This window comes from Sarcophilus harrisii, chromosome 1 (assembly GCF_902635505.1).
Source record: "Sarcophilus harrisii chromosome 1, mSarHar1.11, whole genome shotgun sequence".
Lineage (NCBI taxonomy): Eukaryota > Metazoa > Chordata > Mammalia > Dasyuromorphia > Dasyuridae > Sarcophilus > Sarcophilus harrisii.
The window spans coordinates 580,697,508-580,719,634 of record NC_045426.1 but is presented as its reverse complement, the minus strand read 5'-3'; the positions used below and the strand labels follow the sequence as shown (position 1 = coordinate 580,719,634).

The following is a 22,127-nucleotide window of genomic DNA, read 5'->3' as shown; positions in this document are numbered from 1 at the left end:
TTGCTAAAATATCTATCTACATATATATAAAGTTTTTGTGTGTGTATATGTATATGGAAATTTTTGAGGATCATCTATAATCCCTAAATAACCTAAAACACTGAAAATGGATCAAACTCATCTCATTTTACTACCATCTCTATCTGTCAAAGAGCTATTTGATTTTCAAAATTTAAACTATCAAGTCCTTTCTGAAGGCTTCATAACTATTATTGCTGATAATTCCTACACTATTCTGTATCTCTAACACTTACTCTTCAAACTCATACTACTTTATGATAGATGGCCACTGATTATAGTTTTGAGATTACACACAAGTGTTATTTCCCCCCCACTGGTCTGCCCTTATTTGACATTATCAACAGTAATTTATGTTTGGAAAACCCCACAGTCCAGTACATAATAACCACCATATAGTCAACAGGTCTCTTTAAAGTTTTAAATTTATTTCTATAAAACAAATAAATAAATATAAATTGATGAATGAAAAATTTTAAAATATTTTACATTTTTGATTCCCTAACAATCAAAAGTGATATTTCTTCTAACATTCTTCTGACTTTTTATTTTTATTTTCTAAAATCCCTTGATGTGTTAATATTGTGATGGTAAAAAAAAGTGGAATATAGCTAATCCATGCAAGATATCATATGGAAACTTGCAGCATTTTATAAAACATACTGTCATAACATATAAAGTATATGTATGTAAATTTCCTCTCCATTATTAAATAAATATTTTCCCCATAAGTTCACAAATAAAGTTCCCAACAAATTCAAAGTGTAGAGTGACCAGATATGTTGGGTTATAGAGGTTTTCCTCATTTTAAGGAATGGCTATCAAAATCATCTTTAAGATGCTGTACAAGATTATTTGGAAATTTGTGATTATATAGTAGTTTCAGTATAATGTGAAACATGCTTCTTGCTGATCAGGCCCACCAGGATCTTTGGCCCACCCTTCTAGTCCCAGAAATAGAATGCTCTGTTGTCAACACATCCCCAAGTCAGCAGACATGTGTTACCTAGTCTGCTTAACACTGTTTAATTGTAAGTATTTTAAATCTGCTCCCGGAAAAATAGGGTAGGAAACAAAATCAAAACTATTTTAGTAACAATAGGCTTATAATTCATAAGCACCAGAAACTACAAGACTGTAGTAAACATAAGTGCAAATAAAGGATACCTGAAAGTATCTCAAAACATCACTTATAAAATTAGTTCTTTCTGCCTTAGAAAAATTTGATTTACATAATCCTCAAATTTTCAAAAAGATTATAGGTGCTAAGCAATTGCTCTATCAATATTATCATAATTGAAAATGAAATTTAAATAACTGAATACTCTCTAAGTACAGCAAAGAATAATAACCAATTACTTATATTTTCTCGACAACTACCCTAGGAGGTATGTATTAAAGTATCATTAAGCTGACTTGACACAAGAGAATATTAAAGATAAAAAAAGGCACAATGAAGAAGGGAGTGGTTAAGATGAAAATGTGAAAGGTCAGAAAGAAGTTCAGTTCTCCCATATCAACTAGTGAAATTATACAAAGATACCAAGTAGAATATTGATCAAGAAATCCAAAGGAGAATTTCAGAGATCTCCTTTAACTAGCCCAGAACTACACAAAATACTGTAAGAAGTCACATCCTATTAGGAAAGCCAGAATGAACTCAGATGAAGAGGATGAAGATTTCAAGACCTAGAGTGGGAAAGTTCCAGGGAAATGAATTACCAAAGCCATACTTTGACAAAAGCAATCTAACGGAGGACCAAAACCTATAGTAGTACATGGAGCAAGAAGACATGGGGGTAAAGAAAGCCTAAAAGAGCACTTGTCCATGAGAGAAAAGAAATGTAAAGTAGAATCCAGAGTGGAGAGTCCCTGGGAGCATGACACTCTTAGTGAACAGCCTACTCCAGACCTCCCACTGGGAAACAAAAGCCTGCAAGAACTTTGAGAATAGAAATAAGAAAAGGTAAAAACAAGTGGCAGAAGCCAAGGAAATACAGATCAGAACAAAAGAAAGAATGAGCATTCCATTTAGAGTGTGGGAGAAAATAAGAGTACAGTTAGTTCTGGCACAAAAACCCAAATAAGGAAGTGATGTAAAAATATCAGTAAACAGAAGACACCAAAACATTTCAAGATCATACAAAATAGGTTAAGGGACACTAAGAGACAAACCTAGAAGAAGAAAACAATTACATACAACTATCAACAGAAACTCAGAGGAGGGGAAAACGTCCTTGGCTATAAGGTGCATAAAATTACCTAGAAGAAACAAAGTGAGAAATTGAAAAAAAAAGAAAAAAAAAGAATCATAAGTGGAAAATAGTCCTGAAGAAAAGAATGAAAGGAGAATAATTAGCTCAAAACATGCAGTAGAAAATTTTATCCAAGTAACAGACCTCTGAAAAATTAAAATGGGGCAAAGAAAACTCAATGACATAATAAAAAATATTTTTTAAAAATTTAAGTGAAAAATATAGAAAATTTAAGATATCCACTACCAAAAACAAATGACCTGGAAAATACTTCAAAGAGAATTAATTTAAGAAACATTGCACATGAAAACCATGACCAAAAAAGAAAAGAAGCCTACATATCATACTTCAAAAAATCATAGATAAAAATTTCATAGCTTTACTAGAACCAGAATGCAAAGTGAAAAATAAAAAAAGTTTAAAAACTTAAAATGTACATAAATTTCTTAGCACTGAAGCAATTAATATCTCAGAGACTTAAGGTCAAAGTAAAAATTTTGTAAACAGCCAGAAACAATTCAAATACTAAAGAACCACACAGTCAGGATGATATAAAACTTGGCACTAATTATTTTAGAGAATGGAAAATCTTGATTTATTATATTCCAAAAGGCTCAGAACCACAAATAAGATATCCTGCAAACTTGAGCATTATTCTATATGCTAAAAATAGATCATTAATGGAGTAGAGGATTTTCAAATATCCCTGATAAAAAGACCACATCTGATGTACAAACTCAAAATTTCAAACATAAGAGTCAAGAAAAACCTAGAAAAATAAACAAATTCAAGCATTTATTTATAAGGGCCTAAAAAAGGAGAAGACAACAAATGTTTCTTCAAAATTCTAGTATCTTCAAATAGCTTTGAAGGGATTAACAAAATAGATGACCTAGGAAATAGTTTTCTTCTCGTTTTGAGGTCTTAAAAAAAAAGAAATTAGAAGGTAAAAAAGAAAGAAAAAAAAAAGAATTTATTATTTTTTCCAAATTGCAGCACAAGAAAACAAATATGAAAGCTAATGGACTTCACATAATGGATCTCATCATTCATACTGAAACCAGGAGAACGAAGGTTGAAAACCACATACATAAAGATAAATACACAGAAAGATTTGAGTGAAAGATATTAAAGGAAGAAGAGAGCTATCACAGGCCATAAGAATTTCAACTCCAGAGATTGTGTGGTAAAGAGGGAATTGAAGAAGAAACTGTTTAAAAAAAAAATCAGGTTCTTTGGTATCAGGAGAGAGTAGGTAAATGAAATGGCAGCAGATTATTTCAATTGAAGATCAGTAGTACAGGTCACATCTTTTTTTTTCTTTTACAACCTTCTTCTTTGTCAAGAGGGAATATGAATGAGAATAAAGAAAAGAAAAAAAAAAAACCAAAAATACTTTTCATGGAGGTTTATACAAATCAATAAATCAACTTAATAATATGTGGTATTAGACACTGACTAGACACTGACTAGACACCAGTGGTAAACACTAGTAATGCAAAGAAACGTCCAAAATAGAACCTGTCCTCAAAGAGGACATCATATTCTGATGAAGGGGACAAAATTGTACAAATAACTCTATACAAGAAACAGAGCAAATAAAGATAAGTTTAGAGGGAAAGAAAATAACAGTTGGGAGGGGATTAGGAAGGCATTTATACAAATGTTAGAATATTTAAGTACTGAATAGAACTCAGTTATACAAATATGAAACATATTAGCAATGAAAGAAGTTAAAGTTCCCTGGAGAATAAAAATTATTATTAAATTCAATTGGGGTCATGTCTGAACTTTTATTGTTCAATGTAACAATTTAATTTCTTTTATTTTAAACTAACATACTGGTGCCTGTTTAAGAATGTTAATTTAGTTTTCAGTTATATGTAGATTTCACCAGTACATTCTGAAGCAAAGATCCAATTTTGATTATTTTCATAAGACAGCTGGAAATTGGAAACAAGAAGCAGCCTTGTTCTGAGTGAGAGGCACTTTCAAAGTCAAGAAGACCTGTGCTTATAAAACCTGCTCCAAAGTAAGGCTATGTGACTTTGGGCAAGTCATTTACACTTCAAGGCCCTCAGGATATCTAAGAATATGAATCACAGGACTGATGTCAGTTTACATTGATAAAAAAAGTTTCTTTATTCAAGAGTTTCCTGTTTCCTTACAAGTCACAGATCCAGCTTCCTGCTCTTCCCATAAAATCAGAATACCCAGCCTAAACACTAGAATAAACATAAAACAATACATCATCCTTAATGGAAAAAAAAAAAGCAAGCAGGAATACCTCATTTTTTTGTATTTTGCTCTACTGCATTTCACACATTTCTTTTTAAAGTGAAAGTCTGTGGCAACCCTGTTAAGCAGTGCCATTCTTTCAAAAGCATGTACTCACATTGTGAGTCTATATCAAATTTTGCTAATTCTCAAAATATTTAAAATTTTTCATTATTATTATTATATCTTTTATATGATCTGTGATCAATGATATTTAATGTTACCATTGTAATTGTTTTTGGGCACCATGAGCTACACCAATGTAAGACAGTGAACTTAATTAACAAATGTTATGTGTTTTCTGACTGCTCTACCAATTGGCCACTCCGCTGTCTCTTGCCCTCTTCTTGGGTCCTATTTGTGTAAGGTAAATGATTTAATGACTAAGGAAATAAAAGTTGAAGCTTCTATATATACTGACTTATTAAGCAATACATGGTAACTGTCCAACAAATTCGGATCAGAAGCCTTTCTCAGCTTTGGCACTGACGACTAAATATAAGGGGAAACAGACTTTTATACAATAAAAGCTATTAAGTAAATAAGAGCAATTAATTAAGAGAAAACAATCAGTTTACATTTGGTAATCTGATTTCTAATTAGAGGACAGATTCAGAATTTCCAAGTTGGGAGGGCAGACTAAACAGGTACATTTCTCTAAAATCAGAAAAAGAAATATCCTATTCTCCCTAAGTTTCTGTGAAGAATCAAAGAACATGGAAATCATCACCAGTTTATGTATGTGTGGCCAGTTTTTAGATAAAACATTGTGGTTACTTGAGATGTACGAATGTGAGAAAATTCTTTATATCAATCCAACCGTCTGACTGGTTAGTATGAGCTAGGTCTTTAGTTAAGAGTCTCTAAATAACAGATAAAAATAATCCAGTTTCCCAGCCACACAGGGCTAGTTGTTTAAGCAATACAATAAAGCTATCTCTCAATTTCCACAATCAAATAAAGATTTCTCAAAAGACAAAAGTTGGACTAAACCTGTAACTGGATAGAAAGGGAATCGAGTCAGTTCCAGAACTGAGTTGTAAGTTGGAGTCAGTATGGTTTATTCATTTTCCACAATTAACCACTTGCTATCCTAATTCTCTCAATTCTTTCACCCTATTCACTGAGACAGCAATATTGAAATTAGGCCAATTAATTAGGTTTCTAAATGTTCAAGTGAAAGGAAGAGTCAATCAAAATGGCACAATTTCATTGCTGTCTTATTTTAAGAAATTGTCACTGCCATTCCAACTTTTAGCAACTGCTTTCCATATTAGTCAGCAATCATCCACACTGAGGCAAGAGTTTCCATCAGCAAAAAGATCATGACTGCCTAAAGGCTCAGATGATGACTAACAGTTTTAGCATAAAATATTTCTTACTTAAGATATGTACATTTTTAGGCTAATATTATTGCACACTTAACAGACTACAGTATAGTGTTAAAATAACTTTTATGTGCACTAAGAAATTATTGCACACAAAAAATTAGTGTCTTGCTATTCCTTTATTGGTCTGAAATATTTATCTGGAATTGGTCTGGAATTGAACTTGCAATATGGCCCAAGGCATGTCTATATTTTGTATTCTTCTAAAATACTTGATAATTCTAATATCTATTAAATTTCTGTTTCAGTCTTATCTGTACTAGATTGAAAGTTCTTTCAGGACAGAATTTGTGTCTTATTTATCTTTGTATTTCTCCTAATGCCTGGAAGATCACATTTTAGAAACAGGCAAATTCTGTTTAAATGTTGCATGGCCTTGTGAATTTGTATGATGTTATAGCATCAGGCAATCAATCAACATTTATTATTTATTCTATATGCCAGGTACTGTCCTCAGTGTTGGGGAATACAAAATGAAATAAAAACCAATTATTGCTCTTAAGAAGCTAACAATCTAATGGAGGAGAAAATGTGAAAACAAACAAATACAAAAAAAGCTATATACAGAATAAATAGGAAATAATTAACAGAGGAAAGGTACTGGAAATTAAGAGAGGTTAAGGTTTATGTAACCCAGAATAGTGATAGCAGTAGTAGAAGGAAAAAACTTTAATAGTATGCTATATGTTTATATGAATACACATACACACAAAAATTTGTGGGGCAAATATAGGAATAGGAATAGTATACGAATAGGAATTTAATTGATTAAAGGATGATAATGTATATAAAGAGCAGCTAATTGGCACACTGAAGAGTGCTGGACCTGGAGTTAGAAGAAAGATTTATCTTGGTTCAAATCTGTCCTCAAACAGTTACTAGCTCTGTGACCCTTGACAAATACTGCCTCAATGTCCTCTTCTATAAAATAAACTGGAGAAGGAAATGGCAAGCCACTCCAGTAACTTTGCCAAAAACCGGGGTCACAAAGAGTTGGACATGACTAAAAAATGACTGAACAAAAACAATAACAAAATATAAGATAAAGCATAAAGTTAGAAATGACACATGAAGTTAGAAATGACACATTTACTTATTAATTACAATATAATATGACAATTAATTACTAAGTATATTAAATCTATAATCCATTAAGCTAAGAAAGTCACCTGAGGAATTTTAAAACCTATCTAAGGAAGGACAAGAAGTCTAAAATCTGGAGAAAATTAACCTAGATCTTGAAAAACTTAGATTATAAAGGCTATAAGGCAAAATTTAAAATATGACAATGACCAAATCGACATAAGGGACAGGTGAGAATCTGCCAGTTCTTTCCCTAATACAAAAATAATACTTTCCCCCCCCCTTCTTTTAGTTGGCAATCAAATTCTTCCCTTTATTTTCCCCACTGAGTTAAGTATTAATTCCAAATATCTTCCTTCTCTTTCAATGTGTGTTTTTTTCTTTTTCTGTATCTTTTCCTAAGAAGGATTTGATCTCTTTATGAATACTCTCCTTTCTACTCTAAACTTGTATATTTTGTTCTCCTTCATTTTTCAACAAACTATACAATGTATATTTCTCTACCATGTCCAGAAAATTCTAAGATTCACATCTTAGAAGTACCTTCAGTCCTTGGGACCCTCACATTCATGGAATGGTTTCTCCTAAAACTTCCATTTAAGAAGGATGCTCAGACCAATCATTCTCATTTCTCACCAGGCAGTATTACTGATTCTTCCATCATCCTCCCTTCCTTTCAGCTTTCTTTTATGTGTTGTCTTTCCCCATTAAAAAGTACTCTCCTTGAAGACAGAAATTATCTCTTTTTGCTTATATTTCTATTCTCAGTGCTTAGCACAATGCCTGGGAAATAGTAAGTACTTAATAAATACTTGCTGACTAACTAACTGATATATAGTCTATATATTGCTATAAAAGCACCTGTCATGGAGTTGTCTGGCCACAATATCCCTAATCTCATCCCTGGGATTTCTAGTTCCCATTTTGCAAAGAAAGAACGATCAGCTCTTAAAAAAGGAATGGTGGTAAGATTTTCACATGTGACTACACTGGGAATATGGGACCTCTTGAGAAGAAAGAAAAGAGTAGGAGTACTTTCAAAGCAGAAGTCTAACAATGTTATCACATCTGAAGTTCCCTTCTGGAAGACCATGAGATGGTTTCTATCAAGATGGACAAGTTGAAAGATACATATGAAAGTGGTATTTCACCATGGATGCTAGCTTAGAAGCAGGAAAGAAATAAGTCCAATGAGAGGAATAGGTATATCCTACTCTGCCTTATTTCCATTTTTTTTTTTTTTATTTTGTCAAAGAATACCTTTGCCTATTTAAACATATTTTTTCTGACATGCAATTGTAGCCAACCCTGTGGCCTTGTGTTCCTTGGTAATACTTTGCAGCATGAGGACGAAAAGGTAGTCACCTAAAATGAATGTTTACTAGACCAGGATTGGGAAATTAGTCCCTAGTCCATTGTTAGAGAGATATGCCCTCTAGCTAGGGACAAAAACACAAACCATTTCATAACTACTCTTCTAAATACAGAATTCCTATGAATTTGTACTCTATTTTCTAAATCTACTAAACAGATACATATCAGGATTGTACTTATTCTTCTTTAGCTTTTTTGTTCCTCGCGGAATTAAAATTTGTAAAGCACCAAACTAGATGGAGGGTTATTTAAATTAATACCTTTTGAGATGTTTCCTTCTTACTGCCCTATGGCAAAAATTTCCATTACCCAAATCACATACATTTCTATTCTTTGCCCTTCCCATAAGAACATTTTCGTTCCTATTTGCCATGAATTTTTCCCCCCCTGGGTCCATTACCTCCAATCTATCTGCATTCTGGATAACCTCAGGAACTAAATTTTCTTTTCTTCTGAGACAGATTGCTGTCAACTGAAGAACAATACACTCTCAGAAGAAACAGTTTCTCAGTTCCAATGATCTTGTGATGAAGAAAGCCATCTACAACCATAGAGAGGACTGTGGGAACTGAGTGTGGTTCACAAAATAGCATTTTCATTCTTTTTGTGGTTGTTTGCTTGCATTTTATTTTGTTTCCAATTTGATTTGATTTTTCTTATGCAGCAAGATAATTGTATAAATATTTACGCATATATTGGATTTAACATAGTTACCATGTTTAACATATATGGATTACGTGCCATCTAGAGGAGAGGGGGGAAGAATGGGAGGGATTGAAACACAAGGTTTTGCAAGGGTTAATTTTGAATAATGCATATGTTTTAAAAATAAAAAGTTTTAATGAAGAAGAAACAGCAGAAGAAAAAGAAGCAGAAGGAGGAGGGGGGAAGGAAGAGGAGGAGGGAGAAGGAAGAAGAGGAAAGGGGGGAGGAGAAGGAAGAAGAGGGGGAAAGAGAAGAAGGAGGAGAAGGAGGAGGAGGAGAAGGAAGGGAAGAAGGAGGAGAAGCAGCAACAGCAGCTGCAGCAGCAGAAGTGTCCTTGTGTACCAACTCCTGATAGATTACAGATACTGTAAAATTCCCATTACAGAATATATCTTCCCCTATGGGAGTGCCATTTTATTGGGACACTCTTCTCTCACCAAATTAAAATCCAAACCTTTATTTTCTATTGTTTTGAGTTCTCCCTTTGTCAACTTATTGATCATCCTACAGCCACTCTTCTTGTTTACAGATTTTAGAAGTGCTCATCCCTCTGGTACAATCACCTATTACCTTTTATTACCTATCTCAAACAACTCACTCACCCACCCACCCTCTTTTATAGACTTTCATTCTGTAATTTTCTCCACCAATAAAATGAATGACCGAGGGTCAGGATAGGTGGAGTAGTCCATAGTGTTTTTAAACCTGCTCTTCCAATATCAGCTCTTCTGTTCTTTAAATTATGCCTTCATATTGCTCTTATATATAATTAAAAAAAAAAAACCTTAAGATACTTTTAAAAAAAATTTCATATATATTTTTCTAGGTTTTTTTCCCTTTAAATTTCTATTGATGGTGTGTCTCTAATATGTTACATGTGCTTTCTTTAATAGGTTTTATTTACCTTTCTTATGTTTTTGTTGCTTGATATTTCTGCAAGTCAAATAATTTTCCTATGACTTTTTCCCCCTTCAAATACCTCTTTGACTGAATGCTATCTTTTTTATTCATTTATAATTAGGATCAAAATTATATGGTAATTTGAGTTTGCCTTTTGATTACTTTTGCATTTTAGAAAATATTATTCTATTTCTATCTTGGAATAGAAAAATTTTATGTTATTTGAACTTTGTTTCTTTATATTTGAACACCCTCCTGTTGATGGAATTATGAAATTTAATCAATTTAATCAATTCATTATGTCTGTCTTGAATTTTAAAATAAGGATTTCTATCTTGCTTTCTGTATTCCTCTGGAGACAATCTGTAGGCTCTTAAATTTTCTTGTATTATTTCATGTATTATGGCATTTAGGTTTTTGACCTGGTATGTTCGTTCTTCTAGGAGGTCTATCATCCATAAATTGTTTCTATAAATCCTGTCTTCAAGGTTCATGTGTTTAACTTGTTTGGGAAATTATGTATTCTTTCAACATTAAAAAAAAAATTTCTCTTTTTCCAGATTGTCCTTAACTTCAGTATACTTAAATTCTAAATCCACTGTTCTTTCTTTTGCTTCTATGGAGAGCTTCTTCTGATTTTCTGCTTTATTTTTTTTCTATTCTGTTAATTATTCTTGCATTGTAGGTAATAAAATTTGTAAATATTTGTTCCCATTTACTTTCAGTCAAAATTCTGATTTCTCTATTGAACGATTCTGGTACATTCTTCTATGATTTTGTGTTCTTTTTGGATCTTATGTTCTTATTAGGTGTCAGTTCAACTTCCTTGCAAAATTATTTAGGGAGGTTTATAATGTTCTGGGTATTCTAGTAGTCATTTACTCTTCTAATTTTAGTATTCAGTTAATTTGCTCAGACCCTAAATTTTTTTTTTTATTTAATAACCTTTTATTTACAGGTTATATGCATGGGTAACTTTACAGCATTAACAATTGTCAAACCTCTTGTTCCAATTTTTCACCTATTAGCCCCCACCCCCTCCCCCAGATGGCAGGATGACCAGTGGATGTTAAATATATTAAAATATAAATTAGATACACAATAAGTATACATGACCAAACCGTTATTTTGCTGTACAAAAAGAATCAGACTCTGAAATACTGTACAATTAGCTTGTGAAGGAAATCAAAAATGCAGGTGGGCATAAATATAGGGATTGGGAGTTCAATGTAATGGTTTTTAGTCATCACCCAGAGTTCTTTCTCTGGGCATAGCTGGTTCAGTTCATTACTGCTCCATTGGAAATGATTTGGTTGATCTCGTTGCTGAGGATGGCCTGATCCATCAGAACTGGTCATCATATAGTATTGTTGTTGAAGTATATAATGATCTCCTGGTCCTGCTCATTTCACTCAGCATCAGTTCGTGTAAGTCTCTCCAGGCCTTTCTGAAATCATCCTGTTGGTCATTTCTTACAGAACAATAATATTCCATAATATTCATATACCACAATTTATTCAGCCATTCTCCAACTGATGGGCATCCATTCAGTTTCCAGTTTCTAGCCACTACAAAGAGGGCTGCCACAAACATTCGTGCACATACAGGTCCCTTTCCCTTCTTTATGATCTCTTTGGGATATAAGCCCAGTAGTAACACTGCTGGATCAAAGGGTATGCACAGTTTGATAACTTTTTGAGCATAGTTCCAAACTACTCTCCAGAATGGTTGGATTCGTTCACAACTCCACCAACAATGCATCAATGTCCCAGTTTTCCGCATCCCCTCCAACAATCATCATTATTTTTTCCTGTCATCTTAGCCAATCTGACAGGTGTGTAGTGGTATCTTAGAGTTGTCTTAATTTGCATTTCTCTGATTAATAATGACTTGGAGCATCTTTTCATATGACTAGAAATAGTTTCAATTTCTTTATCTGAGAATTGTCTGTTCATATCCTTTGACCATTTTTCAATTGGAGAATGGCTTGATTTTTTATAAATTAGAGTTAATTCTCTATATATTTTGGAAATGAGGCCTTTATCAGAACCTTTGACTGTAAAATATTTTCCCAGTTTATTGCTTCCCTTCTAATCTTGTCTGCATTAGTTTTGTTTGTACAAAAACTTTTCAGTTTGGTATAATCGAAATTTTCTATTTTGTGATCAGTAATGATCCCTAGTTCTTCTTTGGTCATAAATTCCTTCCCCTTCCACAGGTCTGAGAGGTAAACTATCCTGTGTTCCTCTAATTTATTAATAATTTCATTCTTTATGCCTAGGTCATGAACCCATTTTGACCTTATCTTGGTGTATGGTGTTAAGTGTGGATCAATGCCTAGTTTCTGCCATATTAGTTTCCAATTTTCCCAGCAATTTTTATCAAACACTAAGTTCTTATCCAAAAGCTGGGGTCTTTGGGTTTGTCAAAGACTAGGTTGCTATATTTGTTGACTGTTTTATCCCTTGAACCTAACCTATTCCACTGATCAACTAATCTATTCCTTAGCCAATACCAAATGATTTTGGTAACTGCTGCTCTATAATAGTTTTAGATCTGGTACAGCTAAGCCACCTTCATTTGATTTTTTTTTTTCATTAATTCCCTTGAAATTCTTGACCTTTTGTTTTTCCATATGAATTTTGTTGTTATTTTTTCTAGGTCATTAAAATAGTTTTTTGGGACTCTGATTGGTATAGCACTAAATAAATAGATTAGTTTAGGTAATATTGTCATCTTTACTATATTTGCTCGCCCTATCCAAGAGCATTTAATATTTTTCCAATTGGTTAGATCAGACTTAATTTGTGTGAAAAGTGGTCTGTAATTTTGCTCATAAAGTTTCTGATTTTCCCTTGGCAGATAGATTCCTAAATATTTTATATTATCAGTAGTTACTTTAATGGAATTTCTCTTTGTAACTCTGATTGTTGGATTTTTGGATAAGTGCTTGCATCTTATCACACTTCCACTAAGATTGGATATATTTTAATACTTTAGTGATTGGGGTCTCTAAAGCAAGACTCAATATTTTAATTATCCTATATGGGATTTAGAAAGTTCAGACTATCTTACTTACCTTTTCTAAAAGCCTTCACTTATCCAAGAGGCTATATTTAATAAGATTATTATGCTTTGGGACAGTGAACTTCTGATTTTGACTCCAACTCATTGTAGATGTGAATGCATGACATTGAGATCTACTATTTGTTTTAAATAGGTGCAGTAGAGGAAGGTATTTGTAGAGATGAAGTCTTATCAAATCTCTAGTAGATTTCTCAATAGCAAGAGTCCATGATCTTAAAGTTTTTGCATCCTTCCAGAGATCATGAAGGCTTGTGTGTGAGATTGCTATTAAGAATTTTTGACTAATGTTCTTCCTTTCATTGAAAAGCCTATTAATCTGTTGGGCATCTTCCTTTCATTTTACTGAAATTTAGCTAGCTATTTCTTTATCTTTTAATGAATTAAGATCAACTTTTTGGAGTTGTTAATAATTCTTGGATTTGGAAAGGTATTGAGACTACATTTCAATGATCACATGGAGAAATTTCCACTTCTCAATGATTATCAAATAACAATATAACTAGGATTAGGCATAGATGTTCTTACAATTCTTGAAAAGTCTTACAGTAGCTAATTGTACTATTAAATCTCAGAAAGGGATTAGTCAATTTTCTAGTCATTTTATTGCACAATTTTATTTTCAATCATAATCGATAAGAAGAGAGCATCATAAGACATAGTTGAAAATTAAATAAAACTTGAGTAAAGAATAATCTTGAGTTCAATCTTCCTCTACACATATTGCAAGTGTACTTATTTAGACAAATCAATTTAACTTTCCAGCCTCCTTTAGGCTAAATCTCAGATTACAAAGGCTTACTGATCTATATCTTTTCATAGAATCAATTTTTCTATTGAACTCTGTTTCAATAAGTTTTTATTCACAATACTTGAATCTTAAAAAAATTAAAAAGATACTTAGGGATATTTAAATGGTTCAATTCTAAGGTATATTAGAAATAAATAATCTAAAAGAACAGGTAACCTTTCTCTTTTATCAAAAGGTCAAAGGAATTCCTGGAAACTTATGATGTCAAAATGTTAATAAGGCTGATTTTTAATTACAAAATATGGCAATTTAAATAAATCTTTCTGGAAACATTTAATGTCTAAGAAGTGTTTGTCTCACTATACTTTTGGTCTATTTACCCCTAACTTTTTGTTGAATGTAGTTTTTATTGCATTGTGATCTGAAAAGAAAGCATTTACTATTTCTGCTTTCTTGCATTTAATTTTGAGGTCTTTATGTCCTAATATATGCAGACCCTAAATTTTTAAATGATTTTTCTTCCTCTTGAAATCTTTGGGGGTTTTATTTTTTTTCCTTATATTTCATTATTGTTCACTTTCTGATTCCTTCCCCTTTAATGGTAGGTTTAAACCTAAGATCAGAATATAAAAATGTAATAGTCTCCCATTCCCTGCTCCACATAGATTCTAGGAAGATGGGACTAGAATGACATGATTCCCAGGTACTTTTTTCTGAGAAGTCAGGGGGCAGTGACAACCTGTGTTCTGATTAAAGTAGAGATACCAGGTGGCAAACTACATAGCAAGTGGTTTATGTGGTCCCACATGCGCAGTACATATTGGGCACATGCCCAGTGATGTTTTCTTATATAAGGATATGAGAATATAAAAAGGATAAAGAACTGGGAATAAATGGACTCGATTTTTCCACCATCCTCAGGAGTCTTGCCTTATCACCTCTCCACTAAGATGATATATTTTAATCACTCTAGTGTGGGGGCTCTAGAAAGCAAGACTCAATATTTTAATTATCCCTATGTGGGCGCTCTAGAAAGCAGAACACAACACCTTTTCTCTACAAAGCCTTCACACTCCAAGAGGCTATACATATAAAGATTTTATGCTTTGGGACTGACTAATCCCTTTCTGATTTTGACTCCTACCCTCATGTAGATGAATGGAATTGAGATCTGCTATTTTTTTTTTTTTAAATAGGGCAGTAGAGGAAGGGTGAGATGACAGTAGCACAAAAATCTCTGTAAGATTCCCAAAGCACAAGTCCATAGACTAAGTTTATGCATCCTTCCAGAGCATGAAGGCTGGTGGTGTAGAGATGCTGAGTAAGAATGTTTTGGACTAATGTTCTTCACTGTTCATTGAAAAAGCTATTAATTGTTGGGCATCTTCCTTTCTTGTTACACAGAAATAGCTGCTATTTCTTTATCTTTAATGAATAAGTCAACTTTTGGAGGTTGTTAAAAATTACTAGGCATTGGAAAAGGTATTGAGACTACATTTCAATGATCACATGAGAGAAATTTCACACTTACTCAATGATAATAATAACAATATAACCCAGGATTAGGCATAGATTTCTATACAATTCCACAAGAGTCTTACAGTAGCTAATTTACTATTAAATCTCAGAAAGGGATTAGCAATTTTACTAGTACATTTATTGCACAATTTTATTTTCAACATAATGATAAGAAGAGGAGGCAATAAGACATAGTGAAAAAAAAATAAAACCTCAGAGTAAAGAAAATCTGAGTTCAAATCCTTCCTCTGACACATATTGCCAGTGTGACTATAGACAAATCACTTAACCTTTCAAGGCCCTAGGCAAATCTCCAATGTACAAAGGTTACTGATCTATATACTTTAAGTAATTTTCCTCATTGGGAGCTCTGTTTGCCAATAAAATCACAAACTGAATCAAAACAAATAAAAAGATACTTAGGGATATTTTAAATGTGCCAATTCTAAGGATATTAAGAAATCAAATAATCTAAAAGAAAGGTAGCCTTATCACAAAAGGTCAAAAGGAAACTGGAAACTATGATGTAAAATGAAATAAGGTGATTTTTTAATTACAAAAATGGCAATTTAAATAAATCTTTCTGGAAGAACATTTAAGTCTAAAAGGTGTCTCACTATATTTGCACAGCTGATCATTTGAAGAGAGAGTCTGTATATGTGCATGTGTGTGTGGTTTTCAAGAATTCATTTAAAGAGGAGAACATACCTGTTACCGTTTTTGTTTTGACAGGGCTGCTGGCATATTCAGAGGCCTGATTTGACTGCTGCTTTGCCAAGGGCATACTTCCAACTGACACCTCATCCTCCTTCTTTCTGGTAACTGGCATAACATGAGGAACAGCTCCCATGGCCTGCTGGAAAGAGGAAAAATGAAACACTGAGCTGTGGCTATTCCCCAAGCAATGAGCAATATACATGGCATCAGCAGAGAAGGCTCTTCAGGAGGTGAGAGCTTGGGACTTTTTTTTTTTTTAATTTTAAATCAAAGGGAAAAAAATAACTTTAAAAACTAAAGAGCTGTGGTGGTTTTATTTTTTAAATTCAAGGTCCCTTAAAAGAATTTTTAAAACCTAAAAACAAACTTCCCAAAATGTATAAATTTTGTCTTAATTCCTCTAATTGTGCTAAATTCTTGTCTACATTTTTTTCCTGGAAAAAAAAATTATTACTCAATTCATATTAAAAAAAAAAAAAAAGAGTAAGAATGACCAAACATCAAAATTAAGTTGAAAAAAATTTTTTATTACAAGAAGCTAAAGAATTGTACTAGCTGACATTTTTCTGAGAACCATACTCAAAATTAATGCATTAACATTAGAAAATTATTAGGGAAAAGGCTGCTAATATGAGTACCACAAAAACTTTTCAAATTATCTGAAACATCTATGCATTGTCCATAAATATGAAGTCTAGTTCATCATTATATTACATTGAAACATTAACATTATATTACATTATAAAAACATTATATTACATTGAAAAACATCAAGACTATCTTAGTTAAGACAAAGCTGGAAAAAATTATGCTCATATATTAAATGTATGAGTGCTGAAGTGGACAATAAAACAGCCGTTTCATCTCTGCTCAATGAAATAAAAGCTGATGTTACTGGTAACGCCCAATCCAATTATGTCAGATTTCTGGGTTTCCCCTTCAAAAAAGTTGTTGTTATAACTTTGCCTTAGGATGAAAGATCAATGTTGAATTGGGTGGAAAACGATTATCAAAATCTTGGCTGTCAGCCACAACATGGAAAAGAAACTGCAGTTTGGGAAACAGCAGATGATAAGAGTAACAAAAGCTGTATAAGATGATGAATTTGATTGGAGCAAGTCAGATTAGACTACACTGAAATATCATTAACACAAATCAAAACTTCATAAATGTAACTATAGATTATACTATAATAACCACTAGAGAAATGAATATTTAGACTTTTATTGGGCATTTGAAAGAGAGTTAATGTACATATTGCCGTAAGCAGAGAAGGTTCTTCTGAAGGTGAAGGTTCTTCAGGAGGTAAAGGTGTGACACTTTTTTTTTTAAATTTTGAATCTCAAACAACATCAACAACAACAACTACACCTTTATTTCTTAAATAAAAGACCCACTAAAAGAATTTTAAAAACCTAAAACAAACTCCTCAAATGTATTTTTAAAAATTTTTTGTCTTAAATTCCTCTAAATTGTGCTAAATCCATGTTTAATTTTATTTTTGTTAGGAAAAACTGTTTTTAGCTATGTTATGCTAGATTGCATTACAACAAAGAGGAGTGAACTTGAACAGTACAAATGCTGTAACAACTTTAAAAGCTAGAAGATGAAATAAAAGAAGTTCCATTACAAACTAATAATCAGCAAAAAGAAAATTCCTATACTTGATTTCGTAAAAATTGTTTTGCCATTTTAACAGGTTTCATTTGATTCATGAAATTTCTTCTAATGCAAACATAAAAGTTACAAAATTTTACTAGATAATATAAATGTAAGACACAAATTTGTTTTTTTAATTAAAGTTTTTTATTTACAAAGCATATGCTCGGGGAGTTTTTTTTAACATCGACCCTTGCAAAACCTTTTGTTCCAAATTATCCCCTCTTTCCTCCCCACTCCCTTCCCTGGCTGGCAAGTAATGCAATACGTGTTAAATATGTTGAAATACATGTTAGATCCTATATATGTACACATATTTATAGTTATCGTGTTGCACAAGAAAAATCAGATCAAGAAGGAAGAAAAAGAAAAACTGAGAAAGAAAACAAAATGCAAACAAACAACAGAAAGAGTGAGAATGAATGAGAATGCTATGTTGTGCTCTACACACAGTTCCCACAGTTCTCTCTCTGGGTGTAGATGGCTCTCTTTGCCACTGAAGAAATGGAAATGGTTTGAATCATTTCATTGTTGAAGAGAGGCACGTAGGACAGAAATTTGGAAAGAGAACTTCAAGAGAACATTTGTTCTCATGCCATGAATGGGTCAGGGACTCTTTTAAGAAGAACACGATCAGCACTATAGTAAGAGAAATACCAGGTAGCTTTTCATCAAGCAGAGTAAAAGTCAATGTGAACAACTGAATCTACCTATCTAATTTCAATCTTTCTTTATCAGGGATGGGCAGCCTACTCATCTGCCAAATAGATTGCTAAAAGTAAAAGAGCTAGTAGAATCAATTTGTTGGCATAAGTAATGAGATCATTAAATGTGATGTCATTAGTTTTTTGGAGAATTAGGCTTCACTGCAAAAACTATGCTTGAGTGTTGAGTTGACAGCACTGGACAGGTCTTCAGCCAGACTGCCTAGAAGTCATGAATTTATAAATTTTAAACACAACTGTTAGGTAAACTTAGAGTTGCTGGCTAACTACAAGCACAAGGCCTACAAATAGAGGCCATCTCTGACATATTTACAAATGCTATGATTCTAAACCACTTCTAACTAAGGTCAATTAGAAGAGAAACAACCCCCTTGATAGTCTAAATATGATGTGATTGCTTTGAAACACAAGATATGGAAAAAACAAATATCTTTATTCTATCTTTAGTATGTGTTCTTAGTATTCAGGTGTCTGAGAGCATAGAAAGAAAAATTACTTTAGGGCACTCAGAAATTACTTCACTTTCCAGGTTTACAACCCACTTTACCCATAAAAAAAAACACACAGTTTATCAACATGAAAACTGAAAAGGCTAGTAGTCAGTATTCAAAGCAGTCAAAATTCAAATAGCAAAATCAACAATTCCAAGAGAATCCATTACACTAGAAAAGGTAAAATGAAAAGTTATTCCTTCATGCTATTCCAAGTAGTTAAGACAATGGCAGCCAAGCCACAACCTTATTTATTGAATATTATTCTCCAAACTGCTATTAATAGAGCCTGTGGGAGTGGAATGAATCACTCACAAATGAATAGGTCTTCCAAATAAGAAATATCACTAAGATTTCTGATAAAATTAAACCAATTGACTTCCTTGCCTCTGTCATTTAGTAGATATGTGACTTGGGAAAAATTACAGCTTCTATGAATCTAGATTTCATCATCCAAAAACTAAGATAAATAATTGCATTATCTACCACATAGGTGGAGAATTTTTTTTTTTAAACAAATCTTAAATTAGGGAAGGAGAAGGGAGAAGGAAGAAGAAAAGAATGAGGGAAAGGGGCGGGGGGAGGGAGAGGAAAGAAAGGGAAAGAAAAGAGGGAAGAAGGGGAAAGGGAAAAGAAAAGGGAAAGTGAACTGCCTTGATTTCATTTACTATAAGGATCAGTTAAAGGAACTAAGGATGTTTTGCCTAGAAAGAAAAGATTTAAGGGGACTAGAGAATTGTTTTCAAATATTAGAGAGACACAAAATGGCAGAACCTAGGACTAATGGACAAAAGTCACAAAAATGTAAATTTAAGTTCAATATTAAGAAAACTATTCCAGAGTTATAAATTCTCATTTTGGGGATATTAAAGTTGGCAATTTCTTTTAAGCTTTCACATGAAGAGAGGGAAGAATCACCTATGACAAACGACATGCTTTGACATGACTTCTATTGTTATGTAACTTTTTGTGTGATTCAGGTTTGACTGTCAACTAGACTATAACCTCCTTGAGGTTAGAAGTGATGCCTCATAGTTCTTTGTATTCTACTTATTAAGACAATTCTTTTAATACTTAAGAGACATATAATAAGGACACATGAACAAAGAACAAAAATGATTAAGAAGAAAAAGAGAAAATTCGGTAATCTGCTACTACTATAACAAATCTAATAACCGCCAGGCCTACAAATAAATTACTTGAATTCTGCTTTTCATAAATGTTCTTTTCCTCCTTTTCTCAAATCAGGAAGGTTTTCTTTCCTTAAGTTACTACAAATAATTGGTCTACAATTTTACTTAAGGAAATAAAGGGGGAGAAAGTACATTCTGGAGTTTAAAAGAAAAAGGCTTTGCTCTAATTCATATGAAAGCTTAAAGAAATGCATCATACAATAAAAATTAAGGTTGGAGGGCTATTTCTTCTGTTAAAGAAATATTTTAAAAATCTTTTACCTGTTGAATATGTCTACTACATCGTTTCTGTGGTTGGTAAATAAGCCACGTATATAAGACTGGATCAATACTGGCTGCGATTCCCTGGACATTGGCAAGAAGCACTGCACCTAAAATACACAAATCAAAAAAAAAAAGTATATTATACCTCTTCCAATGAATCTATAAACATTTATTAAGAGCCTTTTGTGTGCCAAGAACATACACACATTCTTTAGGAAAAAAACTTTTCAACAATTTGTAATTATGCAAATAAAGTGACTAAAATGTGCATATCTTTGACCTAAAGATTCTAATACTAGGCATATTTGCCTAGGAGGTCACTGACAAAAAAGGACTCCACAAATACCAAACTATAATAGCAAGAAATGGAAACAAAGCAGAAATTCATTTACTGGGGAACCAAAAAACAAATTATGGTACATTATGTAAAAGCCCAAGAATATGAGAATACAGAGAAGCACAGAAAGATTTTCAAACTATTGAAAAATGAGATAAACGATATGCACAATAAATTCAACCATATGAACAGAAGAATGAAAACATTAAACAACTGAAATAGTACTTCAAAAGTGTAAAGAACAAGTTTTGGCTCCAGTAAAGAAATACAAGGACACTTCATCCTATTCCTTTGAGAAGGTTTGGGAGATGTCCACAGATGTAAAACATTGCATATGATGACACAATTTTTCCCCTCTTCTCCCTCTATTAAAAATTATTAGTTAAAAGAGTGATTATATATAAACAAAAATATCATTAAAATATTTTTTAAAATGGGATAATACATCACTTGCTTTTTCAATGAATGGAATAAAGGAATGGAGGGGAGGGCAAAGCATTAAAATGGAAATTATATATTAAAAATAAAAACATAACTTCAAATCAGATAGTTATTTTGTCTTGATAGTAAAATATCACGATATTTTTTGTGATGTGTTTGTATCATTCACTGCTTTTGACAAAGAATAATACTATCACAGAATGTACTAGGTGAAGGTACTTTTGCAATGATCTGGGTCAACTCCTTGATCTAACTGACTTAGTCATGTAATAAAATTAGTTGGTGATATTCTTTGATGTAACAATTCCTAATTTTTTGCTATTATGCACTCATGGAAACTACAAGCAATCCAAAATCATAAATCTGTCTCTAGCTACAATGTGCCAGCTCAGCAGAGTCTTATGTAGTAAGAAAAATATCTAATGGCTTTTCATAAACACATTTGAACATGAATGATGAAATGGATAATTTAAGAGATAAAATGGAAAAATGAATACAGATGAAAAAATATTCCCACTTATTAATAATGATTTGCAAGTCACTAAAAATTCAAATAAAAGTCAAACTTCTTTCATGAATATTTTCTTTATGTGATTTTTAGATTCATACATTTAATAAAGAATGAGACATGGACACACTAGTGCACTATTAGTGGAGTTATCAATTGGTCCAACTATTCTGTAAAGCAATATGATATTATCTTAGGAAACGGTCTAAAAAGGGCCATAGTCTTTGAAACAGAGATGCTATGGATAGACATATACATGGAGATCAATTTAAAAAAAAAAAGTTGTATAGGCATCAAAATACTTTTAGCAGCACTATTTGTAGTATCAAAGAAACAGAGATTGACTTGATTCCTCACATGAATAAGAGAATGACTAAATAAATTGTGATACATGAATGAAATGGAAAATTACTGTGCTCTTAAGAAAAGATGACTATGA

General features: G+C 32.4%; 1 protein-coding gene across 10 annotated transcripts in view; it reads right to left on the bottom strand.

The window, feature by feature from the left end:
* VPS13B (vacuolar protein sorting 13 homolog B) overlaps window positions 1–22,127 on the bottom strand; it is a 950,112-nt gene that overhangs the window by 565,181 nt on the left and 362,804 nt on the right. For 9 of the 10 annotated variants that reach the window (XR_004232297.1, XM_031954131.1, XM_031954187.1 and 6 more), the window contains 2 exons: window positions 20,400–20,509; window positions 16,062–16,209 (listed from right to left, as the gene is read on the bottom strand). Coding sequence is in view for 9 of the 10 variants with exons in the window: in XM_031954131.1 (XP_031809991.1) it covers window positions 16,062–16,209; window positions 20,400–20,509 (258 nt within the window). In the remaining variant the exon portion in view is untranslated. The remainder of the gene's footprint in view (window positions 1–16,061; window positions 16,210–20,399; window positions 20,510–22,127) is intronic. The other variant, XM_031954301.1, reaches the window with a different exon arrangement.